Source organism: Caloenas nicobarica, chromosome 7 (genome assembly GCF_036013445.1).
Source record: "Caloenas nicobarica isolate bCalNic1 chromosome 7, bCalNic1.hap1, whole genome shotgun sequence".
Classification (NCBI taxonomy): domain Eukaryota; kingdom Metazoa; phylum Chordata; class Aves; order Columbiformes; family Columbidae; genus Caloenas; species Caloenas nicobarica.
In genome coordinates, this window is record NC_088251.1 from 31,504,102 (window position 1) to 31,529,197 (window position 25,096).

At 37.5% G+C, this 25,096-nt stretch overlaps 1 protein-coding gene across 2 annotated transcripts in view; it reads left to right on the forward strand.

Annotated features, from left to right (window-relative positions):
- BICC1 (BicC family RNA binding protein 1) overlaps positions 1-25,096 on the forward strand; it is a 105,193-nt gene that overhangs the window by 62,856 nt on the left and 17,241 nt on the right. The window contains exons 1-8 of one of the 2 annotated variants that reach the window (XM_065639391.1): positions 7,555-7,644; positions 14,048-14,127; positions 15,313-15,471; positions 16,389-16,442; positions 17,386-17,580; positions 18,497-18,748; positions 22,261-22,392; positions 23,521-23,707. In XM_065639391.1, coding sequence (XP_065495463.1) covers positions 14,107-14,127; positions 15,313-15,471; positions 16,389-16,442; positions 17,386-17,580; positions 18,497-18,748; positions 22,261-22,392; positions 23,521-23,707 — 1,000 coding nt within the window. In that variant the 5' untranslated portion in view covers positions 7,555-7,644; positions 14,048-14,106. Of the gene's footprint in view, positions 1-7,554; positions 7,645-14,047; positions 14,128-15,312; positions 15,472-16,388; positions 16,443-17,385; positions 17,581-18,496; positions 18,749-22,260; positions 22,393-23,520; positions 23,708-25,096 lie in introns of those variants that run through there. The other variant, XM_065639390.1, reaches the window with a different exon arrangement.

A 25,096-nucleotide genomic window follows, 5' to 3' on the forward strand; every position in this document is an offset into this window, starting at 1 on the left:
TAGATTGGGAGTCTTGAAGAAATGAGGCTTTTGAAAGAGCAGAATAACAAAGATGGTATAAAGGTAATGAGAAAACAGACAGGAGGAAGATGTGAGGGAAGGGACCAGTTGAAAATACATACCAAGAAGCAGAGAGGAGGTGTCTGACATGGACTTCCAATACATGTCCTGGTCTTGGAAATGAGAGTGGACACAATTCTAAAGTTTCTACTTGATGAATATCCTGGGCAAAAGCTGGTAAACCCCACTGTGTTGATGCAGATGTTCATTACTGTTCCAGACCAGTGACTAAATATCAAACATGTCGCTATTCTTATCTCCAATATCTTTGTGCTGCTTCCATAAAGATGCAATTTAGACGAGTGCAATTTCAATTTGTTTAGTATTTAACAGATGTCTCGTCTTGCATCAAAACATATGTATGATTTTAAATACTAGGAATGCAAAACATTAATTTCTAGTCCATGGGAGCTGAGGATATTGGCACTTTCTGCTAAAAATCATAAAACAGAGTTAGAATGTGCGCAAGTAAAACAAGACAGCAATAAAAAGGATTAAGTTTGAGTGCAACTGTCATCCAGCTTATTACATTTGTGTCCAGTGCAATGTCAAATAATGTAAACTGCTTGGTTTCGCAATGCTGGCGAGAGTGATAGCCAAGAAAGTAAGCTGAGAAAATATTGGCCTCCAAGAAAATGCAAGCTGTTTTGTGGAACTTGCTTAAAATATTGTAATGCAAAACAGTTCCCACCAAGATTAGTAATAAATTTGTAGAGTTATGCTAAGCTCTACATGTGCAAAACACATCCCTGTGTGTATTTCTCATCTCCCGTTTCTGTTGTAACAAAGTGCAGTGAGAAGTTGAAGTTCACGTTTGCTTTCCTGCCTGTGGGTGCTGTCATGTGCAGAACAACAGACATGAATTGACTTCTTATAGATAAACATTTGGTCACTCCAAAGGAATCTGAACTTTCAAAATGAGCATACGCTTTCTGGGAGGGGACAAAACCACCAAACGTCACTGTTTGGGTGCTGTATTTGCTGTTTTCTTTTCTGCTTGCAGGAAATTTGTCTGAAACCCAAAGAGGTCCCGTGACTTCCCATCCTTAAAATGATTGAAATGTAGCGTCTGTCCTTCTGGTAGATATTCTGATGTACTGTCCCATGCTGGGCTGTGTTTTCATTGATCAGTAGTTGATGGGATAGCATGTGTTTATAGAATTTGCAACCAGTATAAAGCTGACAGAACACAACACCCAAAACAAATTGGAGAAATAATGCAAAATTAGTAACAGCTCAGTAATGGCAATTCAACACAGGCAGCTTGGAGAAGAAGGGTGCTAAGTACTGAAGAAAGGGGTTTAAACATCATTGTGTACCACAGATTTAACAACCAATGGAGTGTGGTGCTGTATCCCAGAAAAAAGTAAACTGGGATGTATATTCAGACTCAATGTTTGTAAATAAAATAAATATTTATTTTCTGCGACTTAGTACTGTGAAATCATACCGGTTACCAGTGCTTGTCTTCAGAGTTTGGGCAATTTGGAAAGAATCCAGGGGAAGACAAAGAAGGTGTTTAAGAACAAGAATTGGGAAGATTTTTTTTTTAATTTGATGTTATATATTACTAAAAAACCATGAAGGGTATGTAGGAATAGGAAACAGATGATTATCAGTGTCTACTTAGGAAAGGATTAAAAGCAAACATTTCTGTCAGATTTCTCTTGCATTTTAGGGAGGATGAGGATAGATAGTTGTTCTAATGAATTACATAGGCTTTGGTGTCCCTGCTAGTGGAGATTTTTCAGGACAGATTAAGTAACTGTCAGCAGTGCTCTGGTATACTAGATCCTGCTACAAAAGTGGCTTAAATGACTACCTGTAAGAGTTCAGTCCTTCACTTCCCAGACTTTTTTTTTTTGTTTTAAAAGAACTGGTCCCAATGTAGATGCTCACTGAGAGATGCTACAAGAAGGAATCCCTGTAGAATAGCCATGATACTGCACATCAGTGCTCTAGGGAGAGGAGCAGACATTTGGATTCTGTCAGTAAAGATGGAGTTTGTTCTAGAATGAGATGGTTGGAAGAAAAATAAACAAAAAAAATTACTGTAGAGAAGGCCTTTTGCAGCATGAATTACTGGTAAAATACAGGATGGAAGCGATAAAGAAGTCAGAGTTTAGGAAGAAATGGATTTTGTGTTAAATTGGCTGATTCATGGTACTAAAAAAACCTACTCAGCACTGTAAATAGTAGATCAGCCCAAAGGAAGAAATTCTCAAGTAGGAACAGGCTCTTGGTGATTAACTTCTTTTTTTTCCCCTCCCCTCACCAATATACAATGACAGACAAGGATACTTTCTCCCTAATTTTTGCTTCTTCCTCTTTTGTCACTTTAGTAAATACATCTTGAACCACAGTCATTGCTGACTTCAGCAGCGGCTGAAGATGAACGCCTGGTAACTTATATTTAAGTGCCTAAATTTAGCTTCCTCAGTGTGTGTCTGCAAGCGGTGTCTGTGGCTGCCCTGTTCTCTGCTGGCAGGGGAAAGCTGTGAGCGGTGCCCAGGTATTTAAAGCCAAGTGGTGAATGTTGTGATGTCCCAGCCGGTTTTGCTGGTGGGTCGTGGGGCACCTGCTTTGGTGGGTCTTTTGAACCAAGGCTGTGACGTGCAGCAGCTCAGCCGTGCCTCCCCTGGCCTTTTGGTACCGTATTCAGTGGAAAAAAAGCAGGTCAGGTACAGAGCGAGTGTCTGGAGTAGATCAGTGAGGGGTTATTGTCATTCAGGAGTTTCTCTGAAGCAGCATCTTTGTTTTGTAAGTCTTGTGTTTGCAGGTAATTTTTGGAGTGGCTCTTATGCCTGGTAGTAGCGGTAAAAACAAGTATTTGCGAAAGTTCTTTGTTTAATTCTGGTTGAAACTTGTCTGAGTAAAATCAGTTGAAAGCATTTCTTTGAGTATGACATAAATTTATTATTGATTGAATTACCAATTTTTACTTTCTTTTAACTATACTTATGAGCTAGGATTTGACTGTGACTTTTCTATACTTGATGGAAAATTTGTCTTCTCCCACAAATATTTAGACAGCTTAAACTGTGGGGACAATTTTCAGCTGTTTCATGTTGTTTGTCCACAGCTGTTGCTCTGAGTTTTCCTGCTTTAAATTGGTGGGACATGATGCATTTGTAGGAGATGCTGGAAAGGGGCTGTAATATGGTTTTTTTCTTTGCTATAAAGAAACAATTAGTGGGAAACTAACACAGCATATTTTTTTTTTTTACTTTTACCTGCGAATATAGAACTTGAAACAATGACGACTTTTGAGTTTGTCAGCATCTCACTGACACCCATTTTTTTAAGTGGATTGGGTATATTCTCTACCTGAAGGCCTGAATCTCACATACCTCACAATCATCTAATTTTTCTGTAATTTGCCAAGATTGACAATATTTGTGTATTTTGCAATTCAAAGTGCATGCGCACACACAAAATATCATCCAGTCTCTTTTATGTGGCTGCTCTCCTCAGGCTGAGATATGAAGCTGGGAAAATTCAGCTGGTTTTTGTGTTGATGTTTGGCTTGTGAATATATTGAGGAAAAGAATGTGTGGTTTTAATAGTTCTCCAAGCATTCACCTTAGTTACTCACTGCTAAGCTTCCTACAGGTTACCTGTTACTGTTTCTTAACTATTGCTGATCTAAACACAACTTTGTAAATGGTGAATATTTTCTGTAATATGGTGCTAAGGCAATCAATACATAATTGATTTAAAGATTTAAAGCGAGTCTCTTGCTGACATCATGTTTATTGTTTGGAATGCCAGATTAATTACAACATGTATTGCAGTCGCTGCGTTATGAGCTCCATCTGCTTTTTGTTAACTTTCTCTGTAAATGAGAAACTGTCAGTGCATACTGTTTCTCATATTCAGAAGAAAAATTCCTTAAACCCTATAACGGTGTACTTTAAAAATTAATGAACCCTCGTGTTTAGATCACAAGTTCCTTTATTTCTTTTGTTTCTGGAGGAGCTGACCCAAGCACAGATGACTCCTCCCTGTTTTGCAATAAATAAATGAACAGAAGACTGTCCCAGGCCATTCCAAGCTTGGCCACAGGAGCTCATGTTGATTCTCTTCGATCTGAGCAGTTAGACATGCACAAATCCACAGCGTCTGTGTGCCAGCAGCTGGCAGCAAATACTTCATTTACTGGAGTTATTTAAACAAGCTTCCTAATGCTGCCATCTCAGAAACCAGCCAGATCAATTAATTCCTCCTCCTTTGCGTACAGTGTAGATGACAGCTGAGAAAGCTTTTAAAGAAAGTCACATTTTTGCTTGTGCCTTTTCTGTCACTTCCAGTTGGCTCGTCGATTCTTCTGAGCTCCGCGTGCGTGCACCTGCAGCATCGAATGCTGGTTCTACCCCAAAAATGTAAAATCATTAATTGTATCACTCAAAGATAGATACGACATGTTTATGGTCACATTTCTGAATTATGTAAGGAAACAAATTATAAGTAGCAAGGGAGCCAGCAGGTGGGCATGGTGCTTCTAGTAAACTTACGCCGGAGTAATTTGATCTGTGTTTGTTACTGGAAGAAGAGTCGGAGCAATGTTTTCGCCTTTTTCTGGTTTTGACTAAGGCTTGCTGTACTTGCCATAAAGAACAACAATTTGCTTGTACTCAGGCAGATAAGGGAGAGCCAAAATACAAACTGTTGTAATATGAAAAGGATTATTAAGGGGCTCAATATCCACTAGGAGTGCTTGGCAGTAACTGTAGTAGGAACTGAAATATCAAGCCCTGGAATGTGGTAATATAAACTCTTATCAATGTAATTAAATTACTTGCCACAATCATTCAGCAAAACCTGGAATTAGCTGACTTTTTGGATCTTTAGGAGCTTCTAGCCACTAGCAGATACCTTGTGATGTGCTGCTTACTGCGTTTACATGTAAACTAGAGACTGATAGTCTTCCACTCTGTGCTCCCCATGCTTTTATTTAAACCAAATTTTGGGGCACACACAAAAAGCATTTTAGCAGAACGGCTGCTGAAATTCACATCACACAGACGCTCAACAGGCGATTTAATTTGCTAGATGTGAGTTTTTCTATTGGTCTAATACTGGAGAGAGACAGATGGGTAGAAGAGATGCAGAGAAAATTCGTCTGAGAACAGCACAGGGATTGTGTCCTGATTTTGGCTTTAAAAAAAAAAAGGGGGGGAGAGAGGTGGGGTGCAACTTGTGCCTTTAAAAAAATACTACTGAAAAATAATCTTGTTCAATGGCAAAAATGCGGAAACTAATTGTTAACAATCATGGCAATTTTGTGCACTTAATATTATCATAATTTCATAATATGTATTAAAGTCTAGCATTTCAAACTCGATCTATAGAAAAGTGATCTTTTTGTATCAAGAAGAAAATGACTGCTGCCTTTATAGCTTCACAAAGAGTTAAGGAAGTTTTTCTTCCATAGTATCTTTCTATTGCAAGCAATGTTATTTGTATCTGGTAGATGTAAAGATGAAGCAGGCAGTGAGTATGACCTGCTTGCACTCGGGTTCTCTTTCATAAGAGACCGTTAAAGCACTGTTAGACTGTGTAGGCATTACTGAGCAATAAGTGGCTTTTCAAAATACACAGGTGTTACTTTTTCTTACCTATAAGAAAAATAAGTACTGTTCAAGATGAGTAACAAAGGTCTGTTAGAGCTCTAAACTCAGTCTTTACCAATAGTTCACTAGAATGCAAATAGTAAAACCATCCAATGGAGCTTTTTCTGCTTGGCGTTTGTAATATTTTTTTTGCTCAAATCTGACTGTTAACATTGCACTGGCCAGAAACATCTCTCTACCACCTGCCAATTGGTCATATATAACCATTCCTATTCCATATGGGCATCTCCTCTCTGGGGTGCTCTGCTCCCCTGTGGGGTGTTCCATCTTTGCATTGTGTTCATTGTGCTTCACATCTTTACTTGGCAGCTGATTAAGCGCTTTATGTTGGACATTTCTACCCGTTATGTTTGGGCTGGGGTGGGAAGCTGAGAGTCAAATACATTCATAATGCATGATCTGACTATGCCTTGCTGTAACTTGAAATAAGAATAATTTTCAAGTACTTCATGTAGCTGGCGCTTCTTGGTTAGCTCTCAAGAAGGTTGTACAGATGTTTCTCTATTGGACTCTTTATTTTTCTCTTCGTTTAAAAACAAAGACAAAACCAACAAAAAAAGGCAGTTCACCACATTCAGCAGAAACACAGTTGAAATAAGAAAGTGTAAAACTAAAACAATCCAGGAGAGGGAAATTTTTATGGGGAGAATCCTTTTTACTCTGTGGAAGTGTGATACTAAAGCAGAGTATTTGTGATCGTAACCAAAAATATCATGTTTAGCTGTCTTTGGCTTTAGTCACCAGGTGTCTGATGTCCTGTCAAGTACCAGCTCTTTTGACCTTTCTGCTAAGGTTTCATTTCGTCCCGATGCTCAAGAGGACAGTTCTGTTTGTCCTGTTCCCTCAGGTGTGTGTAGTGCAGAGGTCTTTGCTGCAGACCAGCTGCATCCTCCTGTTCCAGCCAGAGAACTAATATGTTCCAGTGGCTGTATAAAAACCAGCTCAGGCAGTGGAATGCGGTGGGTTGGAGCAGTGAGACATGAAAAGGCACAGCAGTGACCGGGGAGCATGAAGATGCAAAGTAAGCGTAGTTGGAGTTGGGTGTGGGACAATTTGAGAAGAAGGTCGAGCCTCAGGCACCCATTTAGGCTCATGAGTCAGATGTTACGATGCTTTTTATTTAGCAAAACACGGCCACGATGATTTTGCAAATGTGTGTGTAAGAAACTAAAATTATCTTATGCTAAAATATCTTAGGCTTATGCATCACAATTTTAATCTTGAATGTGAGTCTGCGTGCAGTGAAGACAGAATGGTGTTATTTTTTTATAGAAGTGTTGTGGGTTGTTTTTTAAATCCTCTATTAAGTTCATCTTCTAATATTATAGGTTTTTCTCTTTTTTTTTTTTGTTTCCCAGGCATTGTGGTTCTGTGTTTGTGTTTTGAGATAGAATGGCAACAGACGTTTAAGTAATGAACTGTGAATTCATTGGTTCCATGCTGAAAAAATATGACATAACAGACTTTGTGTCCTGCTGAGAGATTGCCTTGCTTTGGGTGGCTGCTTAGGCAAGAGGCTGAAGAACAACTGCCCAAGAAGTAGCAAAATTGCAGCATAGCATGTGCCTTTTAGTGTCTGAATGCATTTATAATATGTCCCTAATGACCTTTTTTAGAGGGGAAAAAAAAAAAAGTAAAATAAGGAATTTAAGCTAATTACAGTGGTAGCATGCTGATATGGTGTAACTGAACTGGAGTCTCTGGGTGATTACAATTAATTCATTCTCATTTCTTCTTTTCAGGTTTTCTTCTTCTCTACCTTGGCCTTCCCTTTCTTCCTTCGAATCTGGTCACTCTTCTGTTTAAATTGCCATGTGTTCTGTTACCTCTTCCTTGTCTTACCTCTTTGCCTATGCTTTAACAGAAGTCTTTCCAGCTTCATTTCCTCTGTCACTGGGTCCAACATCCAGTCATCAATAGTTTATTTCTCCAAAAATAATAAGTTGTACAGGTAATCTATTTTTTTTTTTTTTTAAAGCTTATCTGGTGTTTCTGGTGAATTTTCACTTAATTCTGAGCATTCTGAATACTAATTTTTGATGTTCTGCTGGGGTGTTTCAAGGCTGCTAAGAGACCCAAATGTGTGGGGTTCAGCTGTGATTTGATATACAAGTGCACCTAGTTTTATTTATTTACATTTGTGAGGCTACATCAAACAGATATTTCACTTTAGGTAACCATTTTAGTTAAAGTAGCCTGTTAACAAGTTTGAAAGTTTTTCTTTTGAACTACACTGTGAAATCTTCGAGAAACAAGGTTCTTTTCTGTGCTCTACCAGATGTTGCACAGCATTTGTTTTGTGAGTGTGTAAGGTCGATGTTTTACCCAGTCTCTGCTTCGTGAATGTCTGTGTGTCTATGTATGAATATCTGCATATACATGTATTTTTATAAATGGTGGAGAGAAGTAACGAGGGGATAGTAGGCTTTCACCATCATACCGTTGCTAGAGTGCAGGATTGAACACAATGCTCTGATATTAATGCTTTTGAGGTGACTACATAACAACAACTAAAATGTGAAAAGAGCAAAGGGTTGCGTGTAAACTGCTCTCCCTGGAGCTGTGGCAGAAGCAGCGCCACAAGTATTTACTTGTTCTTAGCTTTCTTCTCATATTTTGAGTAGAACAGAAATTCTTCTAAAGATGGCTTGGAGTTGGATGCCAGTAAGGGGAGAAGTTAAGAGTCAAAAAGGTCTGAGAAGGCAAAGAGCCTTTCAAATGCCGGCATACATCTAGGCAGTGGCTCTGGCTCTTCTGAAGGACTTTTGTAATCAGCTGTTTGTCCGCAACAAACAAATCCCCTCCAATGCCCAGAGCCTCAGGATATGTCTGCTCCGAAGACACCATTAATTGCTTGCAGCCCATGTTGAGTTTTGTGATGCTTTGGGTTGGCTTTTGATCATGCCCAAGTTAGCTGCTTTAAATCAGACTGCATTGTCATCATCGTTTCTGAACGAGATTTCAACTACCAAAAAAACCCACCCCCACACCAAACCTAAAGCAATAAGCCCCGTGTTGTTGAGTGCTGTGTCTGAGGATACACTGTGAGTCTGCAGGAGGAAGTGGCCTATTGCATTCTGCCTTAATACACGAATAGCTTTTTTCTTCTCTATTCTAGATGCTGTGAGGTGAAGTAAGAGAGGGTGAGAATTCTTTTAAACTGATAAGCCAACAGCAAGAAGTGCCCAAGTGACAAATTTCCTTTCTTATTCGATCAAGTTGTTTTGCATATGCCCTTAATCGTGAGCATTTGCTGCATACTTTTAGCCTTAATGCTGCTTCTCCATGGGAATAGATGGAGTCTATTTCAAGTCTGTCTTGTTTATCATCAATTATCATCAATCCATGTAGTTTGGTCAGAGAATATCCACTCTAACAACAGTACACACAGTACTTCCTAATTTATTTAAAAGCATTAAATAAATTGTTTCACTTCAATTATCTCTTTTTCCATATTAATAGGAAGTCCTAGTTGACCTTTTTGATTAATTCACTTTTTTGTAGACCTATGTTTGACCTTGTTGTAGTGTGAATAATGTACTTGCTCTTTCAGCTGAAAACATACCAACTTATATATGTTCATGTGGCTTTCTCTTTTTATTTTAACTTCTCATATGGCTTAGTGTGTTTTCGTATTTTTATAACTTGTCCTTAAAATTGCTAGGTCCCTTTTGTCTTTGGTTTTCTTTGAATGGCTCAAGTTCAGTGACACTTATGGGGTATTCAGGTCTTAATCAGCTACTTTTTAAGAATGACTCTCCTTTGTCCTCTGCCCAGTTGTCTCGCCATTTTTAGACCAGTGTTACTGCTCTAACTTAAGTCCGTTCATGCTGTAAACAAGCTACGTGCGTAGCTGTGCTCTGAGGAGACATTAAATGTAATGTGTGATTTGCAGGAGAGGTCTACACAGTTAAATGTGTTAATTATTTGAAATGCTTCTTGCCTGGCAAAAGTTTAGTATAGATGCATTTACACTGCAAGAAATGTCTTCTTGCTCAGAGGAATTTTATTTTGTTTACTGGAATGTTGCACACAATAGTAGCAAAAAAGCTGGAGGCTTGCTGGTGTAGCTGTGGACAAAGACTGAGGAGAGGGAAGCTCTGCCAAAGTGTGGAGTGAGGAATTTGTGGACAGGAGCAATAAAAGGCCACTTCAAGGCAGGAGTCTGGCAAAATGAAGACTGTTGAGAAAAAATTCCAGTGTCTTCTGTTGTGTAACTTCAGCTTTCTATTTTATGTAAATATTCTCCCATTCTTGGGGGTGGGGGGGGAAGAAACCCAATCTGTTAAAATTAAACTTCTCTTTTCTTAGGGAAGAAGATACTGCCCATCAAAATCAATTAAAAGATAGATTACTGCACAAGGAATTTTTTTATATTTTGCAAGACACTGCTGCAGTTTTTTCTTGAGTCAAACTCTTTTTCAGCTTCCGATGCTACACTTGCATTTGGAGCATTAGAGCCTTATATGCTTTTAGCACGCAGACTTCTTCCGAAACTCTTGTTCTCTGTTTGCAAATAGTTTGTAAAGCTTTGGCGTCTCATGTTCTTCATTCATGGTAGGCATCTGTTCTTTGCTGTAACTCTAGTTTTATTTCAAGTAGAATTCCAGTTGTGTTCCAAAGCTAATTGAAAAAACCCAATGAACCAAACAAAAAAATCACACTGTGCAGGTGCTGTGGTCAGCTGGGTCAGCCTAGATACTGACTGGAGGGTGATCTCATGCTTACCTGTACAGACAGTACTATGCATATGTTACACCTCCCATACCTTTATGTTGGTCAGTCCTCTTCAGACTTATAAGAGCGCTTATTATCTTGTTTTGGACTTGGTTGAGAATGCATTGCTACCGTCATACCCTGTAGGGACTTCAAATACTAAATGTAGAGCTTTATACACTGAAAATTTTTATCTTGGTACTAAGACAAGGTAGTAAATTTTTGCTGAATTAAACAATGTAGCTATAAATCCATGGAATAAATAGTTCCACCTGGAAAATACGTGTCAGGGAAAAGTTTTACATTCAGCCCAGTCTAATGTAAATACAATAGCAAATAGTCACCACTCGTCATATACAAGTACTGAACACCCTAAGCTTGTGGTGCCAAGAAATAACAAATTGTCTGGAACCATTTTTAATGTATTTGGCTCCTTATTGGTGGCAACGGTTTGAGAAAACATTTAGAAAGCTTGAGTCAACTGTTTTAGCTACTCCCTTGTATCGATGTGCAAAGACTTTACATAGTCATTTCATTCCTACTCAGACAGAAATCCTGAAAACAGTCTTCAGATACTATCCAATTCCAGTCTTTTCCACAAAATACTTCTGATAAACCAGAAAGCTGAAGGTAGATGCTGATTCCACCAGTGACAGGTTTCCTCTGTTTAGCAGACAATGGTTTGAGGTCAAGTGCAGCCTGATCTGCACTGGGCTTCTGAGGAGTTTGGGAGAAGTTGCCTTCTGATTATCTCCTGGTAAATCCACCTGTGGTGCAGTGTTTGAAAACAGAAATGGAAAGTCCTCGACTTTGAAAATAAGTAATTTAGCCAGGAGAAGAAGAAGAAGAAGAAAAAAACAAAAAACAAAACACCAACCCACAAACAGTCAGCTTCTCTAACTCATTTTTCTTAATGGTTTTGTCAAATTAGAATACTTAGGGTTGGGCTCAGAAAAAGAGTTGGTAAAATAATAGGTGTTTTCCTTAAGATGTATGGACCTTCCTGGGAAGACATTATCAAACGCTAAGGGTTCTTTTATCTCAGGGGAGAAAAAAAACTATACAAGAACCTGTGAGCCTGAGTGCAAACCGTGTCACAAATCAGGCACAAATCTGGGAGGCTGAAGCTGCCGAACCTTTATAGCAGACAATTTTCCATTTTTCCACATTTTCCAGAGGAACTGCAATGCAAACAAAGTGATTCCATAGAGAGGTATGTTTAAGAAATATAGGAGTCTGTAATACAGAGAAAATCAGATTATATGATCTAATTGCCCCTCTGAATTTTTAAGCAGTTCCTGAAGGATCTGTTTGTTTGTTGGTTCAGTAAAGGAAGAATTCTGTGAACTTAAAAACAAGTTGCTTCATATCCATTACCAACCACTGTGTCATTGAGAAGAGGCCAAGTCAGGAGAGGGTACTTAAGACCAATTCGAAAGATTTCATAGCATGTTTTAGAATTGTCACTGGCGTCAGTGGATTCTCTTTTGCTTTGTGCATTCTTCTTTGCTTTTGTTTTTAAAGTGAGTAATTGAGCTCTTTTTCTTCTAAAAGAACAAAGGAAGGGTAAATGTAGAAATACGGGATTTTTTGCTGGAGCTGTCAGTATCAGCAAAAACCAGGAGTCCAACTGAGGTGAGAAATGGAAAAAATAGATGTTATAAAATATATTTTCACCCACGGCTAAACAAATAATATTATGGAATAGTAGTAATCTTCTTTGGTACTAGTAGGATGCCAGGCTTATTTCAGATATTTTTCATACTTGTGACCAAATGCGTATTGAAATATAATGTTAACAAATATGTGAAAATCAACCTCAAAGTGGTGGTGGTCTGGATTTGTGTTTTTTCTGGTTGCCTCTAAAGAGCCCTTGGAGCAGACATAGCGTGATAGAATCTGCTGCTGGGAATTGCTGCCTGCGACACCCACTTCAAATATCGTTCGCAGCTTAAACACATTAGAACCACATGGCTTACTGTCAACTTTAAAAAAAAAAAAAATTTGCCCTTAAGACTTTGGTTTTGTTTTTCTTTTTTATAATTTAGTTCACTCCATTGTGAAAAGGCTGAAGCAGCAGATTTTTGGAGCTTCTGTAGATTCCATGCATGTACCATGTTTTTGTGACTTCACTTTTTCCATTTTAAAAAATGAAATGTATCTTTTTCTCAGAACTCAAAATGCTGCATTTTTGTTGACTTTCATGAAAGTTGGCAGCGAATCCTGTGTTCCTTCAAGATTTCTGTATCCCCAGATGAATGTGCTCAGAACTTCCCAGTGGTAAAGACTGGAGGCTTTTTATTGTTGGAACGAAAAGAGTATCCAGGCATGGCTTAAACACTTTCAATTTTCAATTGAGTACAACAGGGTTACAATGTGAAGTTATTTGGCATTTCTTTAGTAGTGATTTCAGGCATTGGGATGATGGGAAAGGCAGATATGTTGTGCTACAGCTATGTATTCTCCTGACATTGCAAATACATTTACTTTTATATACTCTAAGATGTGTGCATCTAGCTAGCTAATCAATTAGATTAATTCCTTAGCCCTAAGAGGGTTTAGAAAACTTTTTTTGAGAACAGTTCATCCTGTCACAGGAGAAAGAACACTTGTTACCCACCAGAAGGACAGAGGACTCAAGGGCTGGGGAAAGAGAAATAGGCATCACCTGCAAAATCATGCCCTTGTTTCTAACACTTAGAAGTGTGGGTGGTAGTTGGGGATTTTTTTGTTTGTTTGCTTTAATCAAACATATATTTAATGTTTTGACAGAAACTTTGCATTGTGGCACTTTATGCTTCTGGACACCAGATGGTGCTGCTAAACTATCGAATGTGTAATTTTCACACTTTTTTTGAGTAACTGATACCTGATTTAGTTCCAAAGTCAATTCTGTATTATTCTGACCAGGTGTATATTCCATGATACAGAACTGACCTGGCAGCTCAGCACAGCACCTTCTGCTGTTTGGAGATAATGGTCTGAAAATTACAGTGTAAACTGAAGTGTGGTGTAGAGTCAATATTTTAGATCTCACTGGGCAATAACTGCCATCAGCTGGTGTTCTTCCTGGGTACAGAGCTTAGTAGCAAATTTCAGTTTAGGTACTTGAAACTTCAAAGATTTGATTTATTATTTCAGTGTAACTTTGATTTGGTAACTTCAACTGGAAAATGTCTCATGGAGGCACCTTTATTGCCAGCTTGAAACTTCAAAGGATAGTTCTAGAGACAAATCAAATATAATGAAATGATGATGAGGGGTTTGAGGATTTTCTTTTTTTTTTTTTAGACATTGTGTTAAGCTTGGATAAGGCTGCCAAAAATCTTCTAGTTGTCCTCTATTAATATTTGTTTGAGAAGATGTGATGACTTAGCTATGTAATCATGTTGCAGACAACGTTTCTGATACTGTGATGCACATTTGGCATTTGATTTTGATTTATTTTAAGTTCGTTATCTGTAACAAACTCATCTGGTAATCTTAACCATGGGGTTGACGGGATGGAATGATACATTTGGTTTTTAGCTGAATCCCAAGGGGCTGTGGTACAGTTTATTGCTGGATTATAATGGATTCAGATATTTTTGATAGACATTTTACTGTATTTTTCTTACAAGTCTTTATTTCTTTTATAGATCCCCATATCAAAGTCTCTGGTAAAAAGGAAAATGTCAAAGAAGCAAAAGAGAAAATCATGTCTGTCTTGGACACAAAAGTAAGAATGAGCTTACTTAGAAAGGCACCTTAACCCCTAATTTTGTGGTGATATTGATCTCTTTAAATAGGTTAATCTAAACAGAGGATATTTAAGGACACTCTGAAGCAAAGCCTGTAGTATATTCCTTCTGGATGTTGATATTTGGGGTATGCACACATTTAAACATGCAACAAAAAATACTTGCTTAAAGCACATTTTCCGGGTCTAAACTATATAGAAATAATATTTCCAGCCATATGGTTAAAAGCATACATAGATAGTTCACTGGATTGAGTTTTTTACCTTAATCCAAAATACAGCTTCACTGCGAACAGTAGATTATACGGCTGCTTCAGTGAACCTAACATTTCGGTTTTGTTTGAAATTCAATTTTGGGAGCATTCATGCAGTCCTATTTTTAACTGTTACTGCATTTTTATACTCAAACATTGGGACCAGAATGTCTAAAATTTTGGCCAGGGGTCTCATACGTTCCATCAGCTTTTCTTTTCATCCAATAGCAAGTCTTTTGGGGCAGCCCATATGGCTTCCATGTAGTTGTATGTCACCTCGTTGATTGTCTCAACAGATTGCCAAAAGGAACACTCCAGTGATAAGCGCAATTTTTTGAACAACTATTGACAACATTGTTATGGCCTGTTAACAATATAGCTTTTAAGAGCAGCCGACGGCAGTGTTTGTATATTTTAAAAATTGATGCACCAGAAGAATGTAGTGTGTTTGTTAAAGGAGGAAAAAATTCTGTTATTTTAGGTCCCATGGCTCTGTGATTTGCCAAAGTCTTCATCATATGATGCTTTCACATCAGACAGGGGTGTGTGAACACAATTGAAAGAACACGGAATTAAAATAAATTAGAATGGATTGGAAAAGGACATTTAAGTCACAGTTGATAAAAGCTAGGGCATGTTTTAAAAGCCTTAGACGTTTTTTGAAAACGTATCTTTAGGGTATTTATTTCCATGTTATTTCCTCATTGGAAAGAAAACGTGAATGCTTTAGCATCTGACTATGATCCATATTAAAAAAAAAAAAATGTTACTTGACTAGAAGTTAAGCCAGTTAAGCCTCTGCAAAAATACTTTGGAAATACAGTTTTGAATGTCATTCCTGAGGTTACATGACTCTAAAATACTCAGGGTTTATGGTGAACAAATCTAATAATCAGTGCTTGGTTTTCAGAGCAATCGGGTAACCTTGAAGATGGATGTTTCACATACAGAACATTCTCATGTGATAGGGAAAGGTGGCAATAATATTAAAAAGGTGATGGAGGAAACAGGATGCCATATCCATTTTCCAGACTCAAATAGGAATAATCAAGCAGAGAAAAGCAACCAAGTAAGTATTGTTTAATACTTTAACTCATTTGTACTGTAATTCATGACAGTATAAAAAAATTTTAAACGTCTTTCATCAACTTGAGTGTTTTGGGGTCTGGTCAGTTCATGTTCAGGGAAATAGATTTTTAGTATTTATACTCAGTGGAAAGCATAGGACTTCCTAAGTGAGCAAATCTTTAAAAACAGATGGAAACAACTTGTGATGGCTTATGAATTAGAATAGTTTTGAGCATATAGAAGTCAACAGCTTACAGTGAATGGTAGAGAAGCAGTATGAAAAGCACTGCTTTTGTAAATTTTTTTCCTGTTCAACACTTGACTTATTTAGCATATTGATTAATTTCTTGGTGCTTTTAGCTTATGGTGTAGCTTAGTTGAAAGCTAAACTTGGTGGATATCTAGCAAAAATGAATGTCCTGTTGTAAGAGTTCGTCTTCATTAGGATTAGTTATAGAACCCAAATTGTACATCTTTTGTGATGCTAATATTGCTGGAATGTTTACTCCCAAGTTTTTTACCACCATATTTTGAATTCCCTTGTGTGCATCCCAGTGGCTGCTGAGCAAATTACAGTAACTCCAAAACATTCAAGAAAACCTGAAGCTGCTGATTATTAGCATTGAGCATACGTATACAGTATTTGATGCAAACAGCTGTATTGTTTGACGTATCAATTTTTTCTAGTTGCTTAAGCCTATGTAACCTAAGATTCTATAATATTCATAGATTATTTCTTTAAACTGGTTTTCGTTTTCAGGTGCTGTTTAGAGAACACATTAGGTTGTCAGCAAGTGTGAAAAGTGGTGATTTTTTAAATTATTTTTTTTTCTAAAGGGAACACAGGTATCTAAATAACATTTCCAGTGCCTCATTTGAATATGTGATGCTATGTTTTCTATATTCTTGCTCTTCCAGGTGTCTATTGCAGGACAGCCAGCTGGAGTGGAGTCCGCAAGAGTTAGAATTCGGGTAATAGTCTATTTCAGTATAGTGTTCCCTTGAGAACATTTGAAAGGAAAAAATATATATAGTTTTGAAAACCCTAGGGTTGTCTAGCTCTGTCTTGTGATAGCAGGAATATAGGAACAATGTGAGTATCCATGTGAGTAAAATGCAAAGGGTATTATAAAAACAGTGATTCACGTTCTGGCCAAATTTTTAACTAGCCCAAGGTGGATCCTGAGCATGAAGCCTACAGTATGAGTAAGATGTAAAGTATCCCATACTGTGTCTGAACTTGCATCTTAACTTACCCTCCACGCATGGCCTGCAGAAGCTCGGGCATCCTGTGTGGATCTAGGACTTAGGAAAGGCAATCACTCTTTTTAATTTTAACCATTTTCATGTATAATTTGTGTAAATAAATCAGTGGAATTCAGTTTCGTTCTCCACTCGTAGCACTTGTCTATCTTTACCTTCTAGTTCTGATTTGCGTGCCTATTTTGGCATGGATAAAAATAAAACTAAAAAAATTACGAATGCTTTTTGACAGTTTTTATAGTCGGGTATGTCACACAACCTTGGTCTTGACAATCATGAAAGAAACTGATGTTTATGTAGCTTTGAAGCTGACTTATTTGATATTGACTTGCTTGTAGGTCTGCATGTCTTAAGTGTGGGAAATTACCTGGCTTTATTGTTGCTACATAGTTGCCAAAGATTCTACCCTTTTGGTAAAAAGAGGAAATGAAAAGAAAAAAAACAAAGCCCATTGAAAGAAACAAGTCTTGTGTCCCTTGAAAAGCCAGTGCCTTTTTCCAACTCAAGATATGATATCTTTATCAATGAACCTCGGGCGGAAGATGTATGATGTCAATTTAATCATCGCTGACCAATACGATTCAGTAATAAAATTGTAGCTTTAGTGGGTATGATTTTGCTTTTCAATATTTGCTCTTTGATGTTGTTGTAGGAGCTGCTTCCATTGGTACTCATGTTTGAATTGCCTATTGCTGGAATTCTCCAACCAATCCCAGATCCTAATTCTCCCACAATTCAGCATATATCTCAGACGTATAATATTTCAGTTTCTTTTAAACAACGCTCTCGAATGTATGGTGCTACAGTCATTGTCAGAGGGTCACAAAATAATACAAGTGCTGTGAAGGTAACGTGTTTTAAGTAGGTGTCGGCATGTCCTAAATATAATCATAATTTAGTTACTTAAAAACTGTACTGCTGTTATATCCTGCCTCATCAGTAGATGTTGTTATTGTATAATCACTTTAGAAGCCTGAGGGTTTGGGTTTTTTTTAAAACCTAACTGGCGTAGGTAGAAGTGTAAAAGTGCATAGAGAGTGCATTAGAGTTTAGCATTGTTTGTGCAAAGCTTTTAATCTGTTTTTAATCTTTTGCACGTCTGTTCAGGTTTTCAGCCATTCAGGAATGTGTGCTGTTCTTACTCATCTTTTAATTAAAATTAAATTGATTTTTTTTTTAAAAAGAGAATTCTTTATGCTTTGATCTTCTCAATGTGCCCTCAAATATATAACCCAACAGCCAGTGAAACTGGTCTTATGAAGCCAGAGTTGGAAAATGTGAAATTGACGGTCAAGTAAAGGAACTGCCATGAGCCCATTTATCTTAATAAACCAAAAAAGTTTCCTTGTTAACAACTGGCAGTGAGACAGATTGATACGGTCTTGGATGGGTGTATCTCAAGACAGTAAGAACATCTTAGGCCAAGGCTGAAAGACAGATTTTGCAAGTATACCTACCCAAATAAATCTCCATCAACTTTTTTATTGCCGTGTGTGGGCACAGAAGGTCTACTGGGTCCACACCATTTCACATCGTATTACTGCCTTTTACAACGGCAATGAAATGCAGCATTTGGTCATAAAACGGAAATAGTACGTAGAGTTCAGTTCATCTACTGCCTTTAACAAATCAAGCACTTTTTTTACCAAAACGATTTTATTTACGTTGAATGTGGAATGCATGACAAGTAGAGAAACAGTCTGAAATGTTTCGTGTGCTTGCGAGCACTCTTTGTTTCATGGGATTCTTGCGTTTCCCCGCAGGAAGGAACAGCCATGCTGTTAGAACACCTGGCTGGGAGCCTGGCCTCTGCAATCCCTGTGAGCACACAGCTCGACATCGCAGCGCAGCATCATCTCTTCATGATGGGCCGGAACGGCAGCAACATCAAGCACATCATGCAGAGGACTGGTGCGCAGATCCACTTCCCCGACCCGAGTAACCCACAGAAGAAATCCACTGTCTACCTCCAGGGCACAATTGAGTCTGTCTGTCTTGCCAGGCAATATCTCATGGTAAATACTTTCCGTGAAACTTGCTTGAGAAAAATGGCAGATTATAGATAACACACTCTTATATTATATACGCTCATGATATTTATGAGTCAAATGTAAATTAGCCTTAGAGAGGAAGGATTACTTCTCTACATTGCAAAAGGCTGATTCAGTTGAGTGCTCTATTTTTGTCAGTGTTTTTTGCGTGTTTGTAGTTATCTAAAATATTTGTAGTCTCTGGTATCATGATTTGAAAAATGACCTTGGTACTACAAGCGCAACAAAAGCAATTTAAATTTATTATAACAATACGCTTCTGAATAGAAGGCAGATTTTCGTAGGGTTTTGTTGTCATTGCATGTTGGGTTGGTTGTTTTGTTTTGCCAACCTGCCTTTTCCATGTTTGTCAGGTAAGAAGGTTTCTTTTGGGAGGATGTGGCAGGAATTTCTTAGTTCCTCTGTAGCCAAAATTTCAAGGACACTGGGGAACCATAGGAAATAATTACTCGTTCTGCAGTGTCTTACCTTCTTTCTAGTACCATAGCATCAGTAATTATAAGGCCGTTTATAAAAATAGCACTGGTGATTAATATTATTATTTGTACAGATCTTTTGTTACATTAGTCTTTAAGCTTCACAGACATTGTTGTGATACTAATGTTTGTATGCAGATTTTTATATATATGGATATTTATGAACCAGACATGGGAGGGCTGGACTCAAATCCAGTGTGAAGCTGGTATCAGGATAAACCATGATACTATTGAATTCTGGAAGTCCATGTCGCTCTTACATTTCACTGTGCCTTGCTGTGTAGTGGAAAATAAAAACATGGTGCCTTTCTGTTTATACAGTTATAGTCATGATTATTATCTTCTAGGATATTGTTGTCTGTAAAAATTAAGAGAGAACCTTATTTTATGTGTTTCCTAGGTGAGTTTTAAGTAGTGCTTTTCTGGAGGTTCGTGAACCAGAGGGAAACGTGAGCAAGTTAGAATATGAACATCCAAGTACCCCTTTACTCTAGAAACTTATACAAGAGCAATGTTTTGAAATACTCAAGTTCTATTTAATACCAAACACATCAGTACAGTTTAGTGTGCCACATCACATTCACTGTATCCACCTTTAAGAATGACTCACCAGGACACTTGGTCTGTTTCACCTCAGAGGCTTTTTAAGTCCTGAAACCGTTGTTTCCTGTTTTGTAGATAAAACAAGTATTAAAAGCAAATTTTGCAAAGAAGGAATATATCTCCTTAAATAATAAAAAAATGAAAGGCTGAGGGAAGAAGTAACTAACCAGATGAAAATTTACCTCTGATTCCTGACTTAGTAAAACCACTATTTCTCAGTTTCAGATAAAAACACCTAAATATGCCAGCCATGCTGAGACCTACACACAGAGACAGCTGCAGTTGTTCTCAGCTGCTGCTTTTGAGATAAATTTCACTTGATTTGTTTTCTTCTTGGGCTTTTTTCAGTGGGATGAGATTCCTGAGTTGTGGAGTGACTTTGCACAAGACGTGACTGCGTGCTGGCATTCCCACTGTGGTCACCATGGTTCTTGCTCCTTCTCTCTCCAATTCTCTTAAGAGACTAAATTTGAGGCAGAATTTACAGTATCAACAGAAAATGCAATGCAGTGTGTAGATACTTTACAGTGGGACGTATGTAATGCCTTGGTGCTGTCTTTTAAAATTGCTTAGCATTATGTCTAAATGTAACATTTAATATTGGGTAGTAACTAATTTCATTGAGAAGGCTGTGAATTCTGTGGCGTATGAACTGAATATCCCTTATCTCTGACATGATTGCAAGTCTCAGCTTCTAATTACCAGCATATTGCTTACAGGAATATATTCAATGTGGTGGTTAAGACAATATTCATAGTAGTGATGAGGGCAAATTGTGAAAGGAAGAAAGAATACAGAGTGATTTAAAATTAAATACTTATGTAAGGAGAAGGGTTCAGAGTCTTATTTAAGATGTTCTATATCTTCCCCTCAGCCCAAGCTGTATTTTGATTCTCACTAAAAAATACTGAGACTTACTTTTTGTTGATCTTACATATAATAATGACTGGGCTATGTTTAATTACAGAAGACATTGACGAGACAGTGGTTTTTTTCCACTCACTTAAAGAACATTATTTAGCCCTCTTTCTCTCTTATCATGGAGTTGCTCTAATCATACAATAACAAAACAGTAGTGTAAAAAAAAAAAAAAAAAAGTGCCTTTTAATATACTTACGAGACCTGACATTTCAACTTCGAAGTTTCTGTTTTTCCTGGTTTTGATCCTTAACCTGAAATTTGCTGAATATTACTTTCTGTAACTTTTTTACAAAAACGTTTAGAAAATTCATGTGTTAAATGGTCTCAGCATTTCTGTTACCATAAAATCCTTGATTATCAATTTCAATGTTTTAAAACAGAATTTATTCGTAGCTCTTCTTTTCAGACATGTTCACTTAGTGGAGTTAAGTTGTGTTTGTCAGTCTTTCTGAAATCAAAATATTTAATATGCCTTGCTTTAATTTTCTGTAAGTTAAAATTATTTTAGGACCAGGAAGGACTGTGTAGCTACAGGTGGTACTGTTGAGAAGTGCTTTTTAAATACAAAATTATATCAAACCAGTGATGTGAAGAATAAACACAGCAATTTGCTGCTTTTCATTCTGAAGCAAAAGTAGAAAACTGATAAATAAGACCACTTTTTTGAAAGTATCTTACTGTGGCTTTTTTCCTGATAACTTGTGATACTATGCTTACTTTATTGTGAATCTAAATTCACAAAAGCTAGGATTTTTTTTCACTGACTATGTAACTCTGTACCCTCTATTTTTGTTATTTTATGAGAAGTAGCAATCTAGTAATTTCTAGATATTCTGTGACCACTGAGTTTTTTGTTCTTTCTTGGGTTTCAGCTTTTTATAGGGGCGTGCTTTTTTAATGTCAAGTTTTAGAATTCCAAGTGTTTCAGAGATGTCATATATGTCAGTGGAAAATCCTTGTCTAGCTGATCTAGGGCAGGGGAAGAGAAAGGTGAAAGTTAAGACCTGGGCAATGGTGACGTTCAGAGAAACTTTTTTCAGAATTGTTTCCTTATATCAAACATAGTTTAATTTGAGCTGTTTGAGTATGTGGGAGTCCTGCTATCAATTCTTGGCAATATTTTGCTCTGATTTAATAGATAATAGTGGTCTCTAAATTTGAATCCTACAGACACCTCTAAGTCTGTATAAATAGATAATGCGGGGTGCAAGTGCGCTGATGGGAATGTCAAATATTTGACAAGTTGTTTCAGCCTTATACCACGAAACTGTCCAGAACCCCAGGGTAGAAAGATATACCTGTATTCTTGCATGCAAGGAAATGGCTTTACTTAAAATTTCATCCTTGTTAATTTTTCTGAACTTACTGTATTATGATGTACACAGGTGACAATTGCTATATTTCAGTTGATTGCTGACTTTTTCATGGGAAAAGGGTAGGTTATAAGTGTTATGATTTTTTTTTGTGTCTTTTCAGGGCTGCCTTCCTCTTGTGCTCATGTTCGATATGAAGGAAGAGATTGAAGTAGAACCACAGTTCATAACACAGTTAATGGAGCAGTTAGATGTCTTCATAAGCATTAAGCCAAAGCCAAAGCAACCAAGCAAGGTTGGTGAAAAGCTTATATATTCATTTTAGGCTTTCATGACAACTTTTCAGAGCTGATGAGTTGACATGTCTGCTCCTCCCTCCTAAATTAATGGGTTTTAAACTTGTAAGAGGCATTAATATTTTCTGTTGTAACATTTAAACTGGTATTTCAAACAGCTCTCCTTTATGGTAATTTGACTTTCATTAAATATATGACAATACAGATACTAGCTTTCATATGGAATATACTGATAAAATAAATAAATTGTGAGGAGAAACATATCTGACTAGAACTGCTCTTGATTTGTTTTTAGAGTAAATAATCTTTAATTGTAGCACCCCCATGTAGCTGCAGTTTTCTTTAGCAATCAGAATTAAACAACAACAAAAAAAGGCAAACAAAATGTGCCTGCGAGAAAAGTCTGTGTTCTACACAAAATGTTGAAAAGAACCACAAGAAACAGAATTTAAAAAATTCTTCTAATGGGAGATGTTCATTGTAAAATACTCAGGCGACTGTGGATAGGCAATTCTCAGAGTTATCTGCGTTGCTGTACATAATGCCATAACAGACAAAAACCTCAAAATATTAAATGAGCATTCCGTTGTGCCAATAAGTAAGCTTCTCTGTGTAGGGATTATAGAAAATCAATACAAAGAAACATCATGTAGAGAGCGGACAGGAAAAAAGTAATGGCTTTTGTAATTTAATTTTCCAGGTATTTGTTACTTTATTCTCAGCTATGAATTTAATAGCTGAATTTAATATGAACAACTTTTTTGTCCACTTTGAGATATAGACCCCTGATAAGATAAGAATGGATTTTAATTATTGATTCACATCTCTAGATCTTGGGCTGCTTAAGGTTTGATATACCAAGTAACACCAAGGTACAATAATAATTATTTTTCTTAAACAGAAAGATCTTTCATCAGTCTCATTATCAAGTGCACACAACATCCTGAAAGTTACCATCAAGGCCACTGAATTTGAATAGTTGCTAATGGAAATTATCTCACACTGCTGTTACTGATAGCCGTGAAGGAGTAGCAAGAAGAATTGTGTGGTGCAGATCCATGTTATGTAGTTGCTACTCATTGTTTTTTCTTCTTCATTTGGGTTTTTCTTGTTTTCTTTCCCTACAGTCTGTGATTGTAAAAAGTGTTGAACGAAATGCTTTAAATATGTACGAGGCACGGAAATGTCTCTTGGGACTAGAAAGCAGTGGAGTCACCATAGCGTCAAATCCCTCAACAGTCTCGTGCCCTGTTGGTTTGTCTTGTCCTGGTTTGGATATCTTGTCCTCAGCGGGACTAGGACTCACTGGGCTTGGTATGCATTATATTCTTTATATACTTGGTTTTTTAAATATGTATATTTATCTTTGAAACATAGTTCATTTGTAATGGAAAAAAGGACCAGATGTGTGTTTTGTATAAGGAATCGCATTAAGGCATTAGAGAATTCCGAAAGCATCTGGCCTTTCAAGGGCTTGTTGTTGTAAAACTTCCTCCCAGGCTTTCAAAATCAGCCTTGACTCATCTCTGTAGGAAATCTTCCTCCGGCAGCTCAGAAAGCACTTGGCTCGAAGTGAAAGGGATGGATGTGCAGGTGAAGTAGGACATTACTTTTACAACTTTCAGAAGAATCTCGTTTTAAAATGAAATTTCTTTCTTTGGCAATATTGTGATGTCTGGGGCTGTCCTGAATTTGGGTAGGTACCTAAGCCTGTCAACGCTACTGTGAAAGGTAACATAGCTAACACCAAATTCCATTTCTGGCTGTACCTCACTGGCACTGAGGGATGCACATGCTACTAGTTTAGACCTTACTTATCAGTATAAAATTTAGGACAGAAACGTGTAAGCTTTCTGTCTTAATGTAATTATATAGAAGTAGTGCATAGTCCAGACTGGAACTACCATTTTATTTTTAAGCTCCGCAAATACCCTATTATCAGAAATAAAACCAAGAAGTCCAGAAGAACTTAGTGACAAATTCTTGACGGTGGCTCTTGAAACCTGGAGTTCTTACACAACCACCATGCTCCCTGGTGACCTGCCATCCCAGAGAGCTGCATGGTGACATGTCTCACGTGCTCTTGGCAGTCACGTGCAGGCGAGTGTTTGTGCCATTTTGACATTTTTGCTTTTGTTACCGTTCTTGTCATGCCTGCACTTTGGCGCTGGTTTTTTTTACCTCTATAGCGCTGAACTGTCTTGTGAATGCTCTTCCATGGAGAGCTGGTTGGAGGAAATGCTTTGGGAATAAGCAAAGCATCTGGGGGATGATTTGCAGTCAGTACTGAAGATATAAAAAGGGATTCAATTCTTAGTCTGGAAGTAGAGATTCAGTCATATGAGCTGCTGAGAAAAAGATTACTGTTTGAAACAAAGGTAAGGTTGTGTGGTGCAGTTGCTTTTTGTCTTTAAATGATGCTGCTTTGAAACAAACTGGCAGAAGCAATCGAGGGGATACAAAGGGACAGTGGGGCTGAGAAGCAGCTGGTGGAGACTCTTGTTATGACAATAGAGTCCAGTAGAAGGACATAAGAGGCTCCAATTCTTGGATATACGAGTCCTAGTTTAAGAACAAGCATTCTTACTGTGCTCTGTACACCAAATTAACAGCAGGTTTAATGTTAAAATTTGTAAAAATACATGCTGGTGCAATTTAGTGGGGTTCTGTTTGGTTTTAATTAGTATTTTTGTGAAAAATATT